We start from the raw sequence: 13,323 nt of genomic DNA, 5'->3' as shown, positions 1-13,323 counted from the left end.
AGGGGATTCCTAGCTTAGGGAAGGGGAGTCAAGGCACCCAGGTGTAATCGCATGGCTGTGGAGACTGCAGGCTGTTGGCTGAAGGCTGAGAGGGAAGCCCCGTGTCTAGCAGGAAAGGAGGCAGAGACTCAGTCATGGGGAAGGAGGCTCCAGAGAGGAATTAACTGCGCGACTTGAGGGCAGGAGGTATTTCAGGTGGAGGGAACAGCATGCGCAAAGGCCCAGGGGCAGGCTGTTCAGGGAAGGGATGAGTCATTTGTGACAGGGTCACAGAGTGGGGAGGATGGATCCCACGGCCTTCCGGAGCTGCTCGCACTGCCCCTGCTGGCCATGGGGAGTCATTGCAGGGGCGAGGAGCTCCCCTGTCCCCCACCCACCTGTGCACAGCCAGTGACACTTCTGGGCTCCTCAGGTGTACTTCTCACAGGAGGGTCTGCGGACTTGGAGCAGGAGCCCTGAGGGCCCTGAACTCACCCCAGATCTCGTCATCACCCAGAACAAGAACGTGGTGGTGGCGGACTTTGGCCTGGCACGGCTCATGGTGGATGAGAAGACGCAGCCCGAGGACTTGAGGAGCCTCAAGAAGCCAGATCGCAAGAAGCGGTACACGGTGGTGGGCAACCCCTACTGGATGGCGCCCGAGATGATCAACGGCCGCAGCTACGATGAGAAAGTGGATGTGTTTTCCTTTGGGAGTGGACCCCGGGGCTGAGCCTGCACCTCGGGGGAGAGCCCATTGCTCTGCCCACACAGCCCATCTGAGTCCGTTCTGTGTCTCCAGTGTCCACTGTGGTGTCCACTGTGGCAATCAACACACTTGGTGGCTTAAAACAGCACAGGATGGTCCCTTCCAGAGGCTCGCGCTTCATGGCCACCAGGGGCAGCATCTTCCTCCCTGTCTGACCTGCTCTCACCCTCAGATCTCCTGACCAGCCCTCCCTCCCTTCCTGGAAAGACACTAGAAGAAGGACACAGTGGCCCTTCATCAGCCACCTCAAGGCAGATACTTAATCACATCAGCAAGGTCCCTTTCACTGTCTAGCTTTAGGAAGAACTTCATTTTCTTTGATCTTTGAGGAATAATTCATGCAAAGCACAGTCCACATTCTGTGAGGACACTTTGATGGGGATTTCCCCTTCTCTCACTCGCCCAGGAGAAAAAGATCCTCAGGGAGACGGACTGACAGCGGTGCCTGCAGCCGTGGGTGTGAGTGTCAGAGATGATGAGGCTAGCGTAGGCGAGGACAGGGGTCAGCTGTGCTCACAGGATTGCAGTGAGTCATACTTGACTCCATGGTACCTAACAACACCACTGCCCCAAGGAGCCTGAGTGGCCATAGTACATTACATGTTGAACTGCCACCCAAAAGATCAGCAGTTCAAATCCACGAGCCACTCCTCAGGACCACGGTGGGCAGTCTTCCCTCTTCCCACAAAGCCTCAGACGCAGAATAGAGGGTGGTCGCTGTGAGTTGTGACTTGACAAGTGACTTTTGGGTTTTTTTATTCCCAACTCTTTCTCTCCCTCCTCTACCCCCATCCCAGGGAACCATCAGTCTTCCTTTGTCTTGATGGATCTGCCTCTTCCAGATGGTTCTATGAGGAGTTGTGTTGTTGTTGTTGTTATTGTGTGCCGTCAAGTCACTTACAACTCATCGCAACCCTCTGTACAACAGCCCTAAACCCGGGTCTATCCTGTGCTAACCTCATTAGCTATGACACACCATTGCCCCAGTGACTGAATCAATCCATCTCATCAAGGATCGTCCTCTACTCTCCCAAGCTTGATGTCCCTCTCCAAGGACTGGACCCTCCTTGTAACATGTCCAGAGTATGTCAGACAAAGCTTCAGAATCCTTGCCTCCAAGGAGCAGCCTGGTTTCACCCTCTCCGGGACAAACCTGTTGATACTCCTAACAGTCCATGGTATATTCAACACTCTTCTCCAGCACCACAGCTTAAAGGCATCAGTTTGCCTTCTGTCATCGTCCAGCTCTCTGACACATAGCAAGCAATTCCAAAGACTATGGCCTGTATCAGACACAACTTAATCTCCAGATTGACATCACTTCTCTTCAGTACTCTGGAGAGGTCCCTGACAATTGACTTTCCCAATGCAGTTTATCTTTTGATTTCCTGACATCTGGTGCCAAAAGAGTGTTGATTGTGAAGCCAAACAAAATAAAACTGTTAACAATCTCAATCTCTTCTCCATCCATCATGATGCTGCCAGTTGGCTCTGTAATGACAATCTTTATTTTCTTGATGTTGAGCTTCAATTCATATTGAAGGCTGCAGTCCTTGAGCTTCAGCAAGTGCTTCAGGTCTTCCCCAATTTCAACAAGCTGGATTGTGTCATCTGCGTAACGCAGGTTGTTGATGAGTCTTCCTCCAGTCCTGATGCCACATGCCTCCCCGTACAACCCAGCTTCCCGGATGATCTGTTCTGCATATAGATTGAAAATGTATGGAGACAGAATACAAGCCTGGTGTACTACACCCTTCCCGATTTTGAACCATGCAGTGTCTCCTTGCTCTGTTCTGACGACTGTTCCTGGTCCAAGTATAGATTTTACATAAGCACAATCAAATGTTCTGGGATTCCCATTCTTCTCAGAGTCAGCCACAGTTTGTTGTGATTCACACAGTCAAACACCTTTGCATAGTCAGTGAAACACACATAGACATCTATGTGCTCTCTGCTTTCAGCCAACATCCATCTAACATAAGCTGTAATATTCCTAGTACCACAGGCTCTTCTGTACCCAGCCTGCACATCTGGCAGTTCTCTGCTGACATGCTGCTCCCGTCATTTTTGGATAATTTTCAGCAGAATCTTGCTTGCATGTGATATTAATGATAGTGTTAGATAATTTCCTCACTCTGTCAGGTCACCTTTCTTTGGAATGGAAACAAATAGCAATCTCCTCCAGTCAGCTGGCTGTCCTCCAGATTTCTTGGCACAGCTTAGTGAGCACATCCAGGGCAGCGTCTGTTTGTTTGAAATATGTCAATTGGTATGCCGTCATCTCCTGGAGCCTTGTTTTTTGCCAGTTCTTTCAGAGCAGCGTGAACTTATTTCTTCGTCACCACAGGCTCTTGCTCAGACATTGCTTCTTGGGTTCCATGAGTCGAATCCTAAAGTACTTGTCTTCCTGCAACCAACTCATTTCACTCTGCGTCTTATTTTCAATAGACATCCTTGTCGGGCGTTAGAACGCCCTCCCTCTTTAACAGAACAGCGCTCCGTGGTGGAGGGGGCACCTTTTGTTTGTTATCTCTCCCATTTTTGGGATGTGGGGATGTCTTTGGGGGACTGTTCTGCCAAGCACAGCCCCTCTGTCCTGCCCTTTTCATTTTTCTAAGCCCTGACGCTGAATGATTCCATGTATGCCCAGAAGGGATGCGTTATAAATCCCTTGATGATGTCCAGGCCCGGCCACACACAGGCTCAGGTCATTCCTCTTCTCTGTACCAGCAACTGGTCAGTTAGAAAGCCCCCTAGATAATGCAGCCTATGAAATGGTGTGGAAGGTCCCTGTCTTGAAGGGATGCCATACAGAAAGATTTGTCAAAACCAAGTTTAGTAAGCAAGATGGTTACACTGTTGTTTTAGCTCTTCGAGGTGGGTGGCTTTATTCCCCACCTGCACTTGAAGGATCCATGACCTGGGGAGCTCTGGTGGCCTAGTGGCAAAAAGCTGCACTGCAATCCCAGAGAGTGCACAGTTCGAATCCACCAGATGCTCTGCTGAATAAGGAGGGACAATCTCCTCCTCTACCAGTCAGATCCAATTTGACGGTACACGCACAAAAAATAAACTAAAATTTTAAAAAAAAATATGAAAGAAAGGATCCATGACTTGCTGCATGTTATAAAGCTGGTCAGCGACTGAACCTGCCTTGGAACTCCTTGTCCAGGGCTCTCATCCTCACCCAGATCTCCCAAAGCGTTGTTCAGGCCTGGTGGGGTTGGGGACAGAGGTCAGCCCTGGTGCTGTGAAGGTTGCCAACATCTGCCTCGTGATGTTGACCGGTAACCCCAGGCATCCACCCAGCTGACCACTGCCTGGCCTGAGACAGACGCCCGTTCTAACCGCCTGTCTCTCTGTCCAGGCCGCAGCTACGATGAGAAAGTGGATGTGTTTTCCTTTGGGATTGTCCTGTGTGAGGTGGGTATGGGGTCCAAGGTTTCCCTTCTTTCTCCACATCCAAGCTTCAGGTGGGAAGATGGGGGGATGTCTCCAGTCAGGGACACTCTGGGCATTTGCTGCTGTCCCCAGGGGGGTGCAGTGGCCGGCCCTTGGTCCTCAAGTCCCGCGGTCCTAGAGTAACCAGAGGGCTTTGTGGGAACAGATCATCGGGCGGGTGAATGCAGACCCTGACTACCTGCCCCGCACCATGGACTTTGGCCTCAACGTGCGTGGCTTCCTGGACCGCTACTGCCCCCCAAATTGCCCCCCGAGCTTCTTTCCCATCACCGTACGCTGCTGTGACCTAGACCCCGAGAAGAGGTGAGTGGAGTGGGCAGGGGGCTGTGGGAGGGTGGGGCTGGCCTGGCGGGGCCTGCCACCACCATTCTCTCCGCTCTCCCCCAGGCCCTCCTTCCTGAAGCTGGAGCAGTGGCTGGAGACTCTCCGCATGCACTTAGCCGGCCACCTGCCCCTGGGCCCCCAACTGGAACAGCTGGACAGAGGCTTCTGGGAGACCTACCGGCGTGGCGAGAGTGGCCTGCCTGCCCACCCCGAGGTCCCCGACTGAGCCGAGGCCCGTCTCCTCTCTGCCGCCAGGCACCCGCTTGGCGTGGAGCCCACAGTCGGGGCAGCCCGAGTCCAGTCCCCACTCCTAGTGCCCAGCCCTCCGACTTGCCTTCTCCTGTCCAGCAGGCGTGGCCCCTGCCTTTGCTGCACACACCACCTCACCCGCCTTACCTCTTTCACAGTTGGGGCCGCCCCCTCGGTTCTCATTGCATGAGCCAGAGGGGCCGGTGTGAGTCATGCCCTCATCCACCCCGCGCCACCTGTGCACACGCCACCTCCCTGCAGCCCTCCAGGCTGGCCTAGCCACAGTCTCAGTGCTGTGCCCCAGCAATGGCTGGGTCCATCAGGTGTGCGTCAGAGGAGAGGGGGGCTGAGTTCCCAGGAGCCATACTGGGAGTCTAGGGCCATTCACCCCCAGGGGTGTCTAGTTAGCAGCAGGTATTGATAATCACCCAAACCCCCAAAGCGGAGAAGGGCCGATCCCACGGGGGGGGGAAGTCCCAGGTGGTCAGGTGGCAGCCCTCTCTCTCGCTTTGGACCCTTTTTTTTTCTTCTTTCTTTATTGAAGCCACTTTAGTGGGAAGCAGGAATCAGGCCTCAGGGTGGAAAGAGGGTCGCTTGAGGAGGGAGCGAGCCCGGGCAAAGGGGGTTGGGCAGAGTGGAGAGGCCGGCACCCACCAGCATCCCAGCCCCCAGGTTCATCTCAGTCTCGTCAGGCCTCCCCCCGGGGCCCCTGCCCTTCCTCACACCCCTCTTTCCTCTGGGTTCTTTCTGTGTAATCTATTTTTTAAGAAGAGTTTGTATTATTTTTTCATAATGGCCACAGCTGCCAGGGGCTTGGGGTTTTATTTTTTTGGCGGGCGGGGGTGGGGGGGGGCATTTTGTCACTCTGCCTCAGTTGAGCATCTAGGAAGTATTAAAACTGTGAAGCTTTCTCCGAGCACTTTGAACCTGGAACATCATCGGAAAGGCCCGTGGGACCATGACGTAGGGAGGTGAAGCGTGCTCACCTCTGTCCAGGAAGCATAGACGTCTAAGGAACACAGAACAATAAACACATGCAGTACTCCCCACCCAGATCCTGCATAGTGGTGTGTGTCTGGGGGCCCCAGGGACAGAGGCAAGACGGGAGGGGGACCTGGTGCTGGGGAGCACTAAAACAATGCACAGAGGACTGACCCAGCCCAGGTAGTGGCCTAACCAGGAACAAGGGAAGATACTCCAAGATCTACAGGAAGCAGCAGCCATTGGTAGAGACCTAGGTAAACAGTCATCAGGGTGATCTGTGTGCATGAAAACCCAGCCCTGAGAGGAAGCCCCTCGGCGAGATGGCACAGTGGGTGCAGCCGTGGGCTCGGGTATGTCAGAGATGATGAGGACGGCACAGCATAGGGCAGGGGTCAGGTCTGTCGTTCATGGGATCGCTGTGGGTCGTGAAGAGTGACACTTAACAGCAGCAAATCTGGTGAGCTAAAATGACTGAGCCTCATTTCTTTTTGACTGTGTCGATCAGGAATTTGGAAGCGTTATGAGTGGCGTTTTGATTTGAATGTCTGGAAGTTGCCATGAAATGCCACCCGGGAATGGAGGGTCCCGTGTGGCTCGCACACATGGCTGGCTGGTGGTGGAAGTCCCTTGTGTGGCTCGCACACGTGGCTGGCTGGTGGTGGAAGGCCCCAGGTTGTCATGAGCCCCTCTGCAACGCTGCTTATGTGTCCTCACAGCATGACATTTGTCATTCTCTAGAGAACAGGAAAGTGGGGCCGTGTGCCTGCCGTACAACATAGCCTCAGAAGACCTGTCACTACATATTCTGTGAGCCACACAGACCAGGATTTCATGCAGGAGGGGACTGCACAGGCTTTGGGGACCAGATACGGAAGGAATTATTGGGGATTAATCTTGGAAGCAGGCTAAGAGAGGGAGGAACCCCCTCAAGGCTGGTGCGTAGATTTTGCGAGTGTTGATAACAGATCCTAAGCAATGGTAACTGGTGGGATTTCTAAAGAGAAGAGGACAAAATCTTAAGTGCTGGGCAAAACATCAGCCAACCAGCCCTGGAGAAAGGAAGAAAGTCCCCTTTGTCCACCAGCCAGTGACAGAACTTAGCAAGAAGCCAGCTGGAAAGGAAGTCTGGAAGATGTCATTTCCTCTGTACCACCTACAGCATCACAACAAAACGGTGGGTGGGTTTAGGACTGAGTCAAAAAAGCCCACGAGCACAGTCGTGGCTGCGGCTGCTCATCCCCCATACGTGTGGTCAGTCTCCGTTAGACTCAACTTCATGCCTTGGGCCCCGCAAAGATGTAAATGTACCGTTGAACATCAGTTGTGTGAACCAACCCAAAGCTGACCCTCTAGCAGATTTTCGGATCCAGTAAATCATATCCTTCTGCAAGGAAGCTGGTGGATTCGAACCGCCTGCCTTTGGGATTGCAGCATGCTGCTTGGCACTAGGCCACCACCACTCCCTAGTTGAGCATCTTGTTATCTGCTGTTAAGTCACCCGCGACTCACAGGGACCTGACTTGTATGTACAGTAACTCGGAACTCTGAGCCTGTTTCACTGTTGCCAACATACCTACCCCATCACCCTAGATACTGAGTCAATTCATTTCATTCATCTGGAATCTTCCTCTCTTGCGCTTCCTCCACCCTTCCAAGCATGATGTCCTCCGAGGACTGGCCCCTCCTGGCAACATGGCCAAAGTATGCAAGATGGAGCCTCAAAAATCCTTGCCTCCAGAGAGCAGCTTTGTTTCACCCTCTCCAGGGCAGACCTGTTCGCTCTGATGGCTGTCCATGGTATGTTCAGTATTCTCCAGCACAACTCACAGGCACGTCCTTCTCTCCTTTGTGGCTTCCCCTTAAAATGTGTCCACTTTAACGGATTCTCTTAAATAGTATGTAATCTAAAAACAAGCCATAAAATTAACCATCATTCTCAGCAGGTTTCCAAGGTTGTTTAAGTCCCACCGGAGATTGTCTGTCTTTCACCCAAGGAGCAGCTGGGGGTTCTGAACCACCAGAGAGGTGCCTCCTCTGGCTTAGAAGTGCAAGTCCCTACAGATTACACTACCAGCCCTCCCTTAACCATCTCTGAGCCTTAAGCATTGAGTTGAGTATTAACCCTTATCCAGTGAATGCAAACCAACGAATAGCTGACCTTGGGTTTTCAGAGGCTGTAAATCACTTGGGAGGAGACCGCCCATCTGCAGAGCAGCTGGTAGATTCAAACTGTGTACCTTTGTGCTGGCAAAAGTCCTTACCACTAAGCAGCCATCTTTAGATGCTGTCAAGTCAGTTCTGACCCTGGGGGCAACAGCAAAGCACTGCCCGGTGTTGCTCTTGTCATTCTGGTCACTGCATTTCAAGCCGTTGTTGCAGCCCTTTGTAGGTCTACCTGACGGAGGGTCTTCCTCCTTTTCGGGGCCCTCTCCCAGCCTGATAGCCTTTCCCCAGGGACTGACCGGTCACGATAGTGTGTCTCATGTATGAGAGTCTTCCCATCCCTTCCCAAGAAGCATGTGGCTGTACCTCTCCCCTGACAGATTTGTTTGTTCTTTTGGCAATCCAATATTTTTTCACCAACACCATAACTCAAAAGCATCAATTTGCATTCCAATAATGTATTAAGTCAGTGAAGAAAACCAAACACCCACTACCCTGAAGTTGATTCTAAAGGAAATGATAATTAGTTGATAACACAGAAATACAGAGTATCTGGAAAATGTCTGTTTTATTGACTACACAAAGGCATTTGACTATGTGGATCAAAACAAATTATGGGTAACAGAGAACGGGAATTTCTGAACATTTAATTATGCTCATATGAAACCTATACCTAGAACAAGAAGCTGCTGTCTGAACAGCACAAGGGAACACTACATGCTTTAAAATCAAGAAAGCTGTGCATCAGGGCTGTATCCTGTACCCATGCCTATTCAGCCTGTATGCTCAGCAAATCATTCAAGAAGACGGATTCTATAAAAAGGAATGTGGCCTTGACACTGGAGGAAGACTCATCAACAACCAGTTTTGTATAGATTAGACTTGCTCCAAGTGAGGAAGACTTGAAACACACAAAGAAGATCAAAGACTGGCCTTCAGCATAGATTGTATCTCAGCATCAGAAGACAGAAATCTTCAAGGAGCAGTGATGCTACTTTGAAGACTAAGGTGTACCAGATTCAGGTCATGGTATCTTCAGCCACTTGCTACACATGTCTGAGAGTTGGACAGTGAATAAGGATAACAGAAGAGGACTTGATGCCTTTGAGTTATGATGTTGGAGAAGAGTACTAAATGTCCCAGGGACAGCCAACAGATCAAGCATGTCTGTGTGTGTGTGTGTGTGTCTGCATGTGTGTGTGTCTGTGTGTACTGTCAAATCAGATCTGACAGGTACAGAAGGAGATTGTCCTTCTACAGCAAAGCATCTGGTGGATTTGAACCGTGTACCTCTGGGATTGCAGTGCAGTTTCTTGCCACTAGGCCACCAGAGCTTCCAAGATTCAATGGTTTTAATATAACCAACAGTTGGGCAGCTACCTCCACAATTTGTGATATTTTTGTCACCCCAAAAATAAATCCCCACACACCCATCAATCAAAACAACCAGGTGAAGCAGAAACCAGGTAACAGCCAACCACTTAGCAGAAAACACTGCCCTCATGTTAAACTTCTACAACTGGGGGCGGAGAGAGAAACACAACAGAAACCCAGGAGCTTCCCAGAGGGCAGCCAGAGCATCTAGGGGGACTTGGAGAGCCAGCAGCGGAATTCTACTAAAATATCCCCAGCAGGAGTGTAAAAGGGCAGAAAGACGTGAGGAAGCTGCAGCAGCCAGGTAGGTGGATGGAAAGCCTTAGGGCCTCAGGGAGTCCTGGGGCAGAGCCCGCAGGGAGCTGAGCTGCAGGCGAGAAGCTGAAACAGGGTTCTCTGGCAGAAGCCCTTGTGATCCACTAGTGGCTCTGAGGGCGAACATCAGTCAGTTGAAAACCCAAGATCAAGAAGGAAATCTTGGGAGCTCTGGTGGCCTAGTGGCAAGAAGCTGCAGCTACAATTCCAGAGGTGCACGGTTCAAATCCCCCAGATGCTCTGCCGGGGAAGGAGGGGCAATCTCCTCCTGTACCAGTCAGATCTGATTTGACGGTACACTCACACAAAAATAATTTAAAAGAAGAAGAAGAAGAAGAAAATCTTGAAAGTAGCCAGGGAAAGTTTGTATAGTCCCCCCAAAAATGGAACAATGATTCAAATGACTACTAAGTTCTGAAGAACTTAGAGCCCTCCTACAACGCTGATAGGTTGTAGCTATTACAGAAACCAGTTTGGTATTTCCTTAATACATATATTCTCCCACAGAGCGGCTGGTGGATTCGAACCACCTCCGGGTTAGCAGCACACCCGCACAGGTACTACGCCACCAGAGAGAGGTCTTACAAATCTGGAAAACAGGACGAAATTCAGTCATACCACTTTTATTCAGCAATGAACTGTAAGTCCTGACCATGGCAGGAGATAAGAAAAAAATTATATATGGACTGTAAAAGAAATTAAATTCACTTCGTTTGCAGAAAACTATCCTATCCTTGTTCGCATCAGGATGGATGGTGGGGCTTCCTCTGACGTACTCTGATCATGCTGTAAGGAGGGACCAGTCCTTGGAGAAGGACATCATGCTCGGGAGGGTGTAGGGACAGCGCAGGAGGGGAAGACCCCCTGTGAGGTGGATTGATTCGGTGACTGGGCAGATTTTAGGGATGTTGTACGTAGGGTCGCTATGAGTCGCATAACAAAAAAAAAACAACAAACATCCTTGTTTGCAGAAAACTATCCTTGTTAGGGAGCTCTGGTGGCCCTAGTGGCAAGAAGCTGCACTGCAATCCCAGAGGTATGCAGTTTGAATCCACCAGATGGAGGAGGGGCAATCTCCTGTACCAGTCAGATCCAATTTGACGGTACACACAAAAAATAATAAAATAAAATAAAAAAGAAGTATTAAAAAACTATCCTTAAAAACAAACCAAAAACTATTCTTTTTTACAGAAAACATGATTATCTATTTAGAAACACCAAGAAATCTAAATTCCTACATTTACTGTCTTCACTAGGTCACATGTACAAGCTGGTCAGTGCTGTTGTTGTTGTGGTGGTGGTGGTGGTGGTGGCGGTTCGCCAGGGAGTCAGAACCAGCTCATAGCTGAGCCTCCACTGGGTTCTGAGGCAGTAATCTCACACCGGAGATTACTCATCTTTTCCCCTAAGAGCAGCTCGTGGATTCCTTCCTGACCTCTGGATTATTGTTATTGCTGTTGTTGTTAGGTGTGGTACAACTCACAGCGACCTTAGAAACAGTGGGAGAAGGATAGACAATCTTCTCCCATGCAATTAACTGCTTCTGAAAACAGCTATGCATGACTTACAACTTGACAGTCCACAACAGCAACAACATAAACCTAAGAAAATATGTGTAACATAATGTCTACAGAAAAGAAAGAAAACCTATAATAATGGTTACTAGGGCTTAGACCTTCAACCAGATGGACAGACGGACTGACTGCGGAATGGGCTCGTGTGGGTCAGAGATTGTGAGGATGGCACAGGGGAGGGAGGTTCCAGTCTGTTGTTCAGAGTCGTCATACTCGACAACATCTAACAATAACTGGAATAAGAAGGGACGGAGAGAGTAGCAAAAATTAATAAACAGAGAAGTTGGGTCAAAGGAAAGGCAGTATATAAAAAAGGGGTTGGTCAGATATTAAAGAACAGAAACAACTCAATTAAAAATTGGGCAAAAGATGCCCACGTACCCAATAGGTACATGAAAAAGATGGTCTGCGTTTTCAGTCACTGAATCACCCACTGAACCCCTGGATGTCAGTTGATTCTGCTCCATGGCACCCCTGTGTGTGTCAGTATCCCACTGTGGTTTTCATTTGTACTTCCCTGCTGGGTAATAATGAATGACTACCTTTCCATGTGCTGATTGGCCATTTGCATATCTTCTGAGAAATGCCTATTCAGATCCTTTGTCTATTTTTAATTGGCTAGTTGTCTTTTTATTGTTTATTCTGGCTATTAGACTCTTCTCAGACACATGATTTTCAAATATTTTCTCCCAACTCTTGGAACATTTTTTCCTACTTCTGCCTTCTTTATCTTTTGAAGTGCCAAGGTTTGTAATGTTGAAGAAGTCCGGTCTGTCTTTTTTTAATCTGGGTGCTTATACTTTATGTGTCTTATCTAAGGAGCGATGACAGAGCCAAGACCACCAAGACTGACGTCTGTGTTTAAGAATCTTATCTCTTCAAGTTGTTTCTATGATGTGATGTAGGATCCAGCTTCTTTTGTTTTATGCCCATAGTCCTAGCTTTATTTGTTGGACAGGCTTTTTATCCTCCACTGAACAGTGCTGGTATCCTTGTCAAAAATCAGCTAACAAGAGGACCAATACAACAGACAAAATGCTGACTCCAATGTTAGGTCTTCACACTGGACGTAAGGCCAAGGACTCAAGGAAGGGACCAAAGAAAGAAAGGAAGCCAAAGAAGTTTTATTAAGGGGGCTCCCAGGCGGGATTCCTTGGTCTGCAAAGAGACAGACAAGCAGAGGGACAGACCAGGGAGAGTACCATGGACTGCTAGGAAAACAAACACATTCATCCTGCAAAGAGTTAAACCGGGTGCCTCCTTAGAGGCAAGGATTCTGAGGCTCCGTCTAACATACTTTGAACATGTTGTGAGGAGAGACCGGTCCTTGGAGAAGGACATCATGCTTGGTAGGGTGGAGGGACAGCGCAGGAGGGGAAGACCCTCTATGAGGTTGATTGATTCAGTGACTGGGATAATGGGGATGGGAGTGTCAGAGGCAGCAACTGGCAAAGGACAGAGCAGGGTTTAGGGCTGTTGTACATAGGGTTGCTATGAGTCACAAGGGCACATAACAACAACAACAACAACAAGGTTGATTAGGGCAGGGTTTTTATAGTAAGGGTCTTTAAGGAGGAAAGAGAGGGACATTGCATTGTGGTTTAGCCAGGTGGGTGTCTTCTAGGGAGGGAAAGGAGGGGCACTCCTTGGTAGAATCTTTTGTTCTCCCTTTGACCTTGGTCCCAGCCTGTCATCAAGTATAGTTGAAGTTGCAGGTTTTCTGAAATGGCCCTTTTGTTCCTCCTGTTCCACACACAACCTACACAGTCCTGTAAAGATCAGGGGATCCCGGGATAATTAGATCTTGATGGCCTAGTGGCAAGAAGCTGCTTCAGGCACGTGGTTTGAGGCCACCAGCTGCTCCATGGGAGAAGGATGGGTAATGTACTACCATGCGATTAACCACCTCGGAAAACCCACCAAAGGGCCAGCCACCTAACCTTAACCCGAACCCCAGAGACAGGGGCTCCCTTGGAACTTAAACCCCTCCTGATACTATAAATTGCCTTAAACTCTGTTACCCATTGATACCTAGTGATTGCTAAGGCTCTCTTGCAAGAAGGCATTGTTTTCTACAGATTAACTTCTTAAAAACCTGGTCTGACACAAGAGTCCACAATTAAGGTTGCA

At 49.6% G+C, this 13,323-nt stretch overlaps 1 protein-coding gene across 1 annotated transcript in view; it reads left to right on the top strand.

The window, feature by feature from the left end:
- Positions 1-4,769, top strand: part of LOC102876209 — a 72,176-nt gene extending 67,407 nt beyond the window's left edge. The window contains exons 56-59 of the mRNA XM_006889785.1: positions 497-653; positions 4,116-4,171; positions 4,356-4,513; positions 4,598-4,769. Of these exons, the coding sequence (XP_006889847.1) occupies positions 497-653; positions 4,116-4,171; positions 4,356-4,513; positions 4,598-4,760 (534 nt within the window). The 3' untranslated portion in view covers positions 4,761-4,769. The remainder of the gene's footprint in view (positions 1-496; positions 654-4,115; positions 4,172-4,355; positions 4,514-4,597) is intronic.
- The last annotated feature ends 8,554 nt before the right edge of the window (positions 4,770-13,323 follow it).

The sequence above is a fragment of the Elephantulus edwardii genome, unplaced genomic scaffold, assembly GCF_000299155.1.
Source record: "Elephantulus edwardii isolate Elephantulus edwardi_28Jun2011 unplaced genomic scaffold, EleEdw1.0 scaffold00080, whole genome shotgun sequence".
NCBI lineage: Eukaryota > Metazoa > Chordata > Mammalia > Macroscelidea > Macroscelididae > Elephantulus > Elephantulus edwardii.
This window is presented reverse-complemented; position numbering and strand designations above follow the sequence as displayed.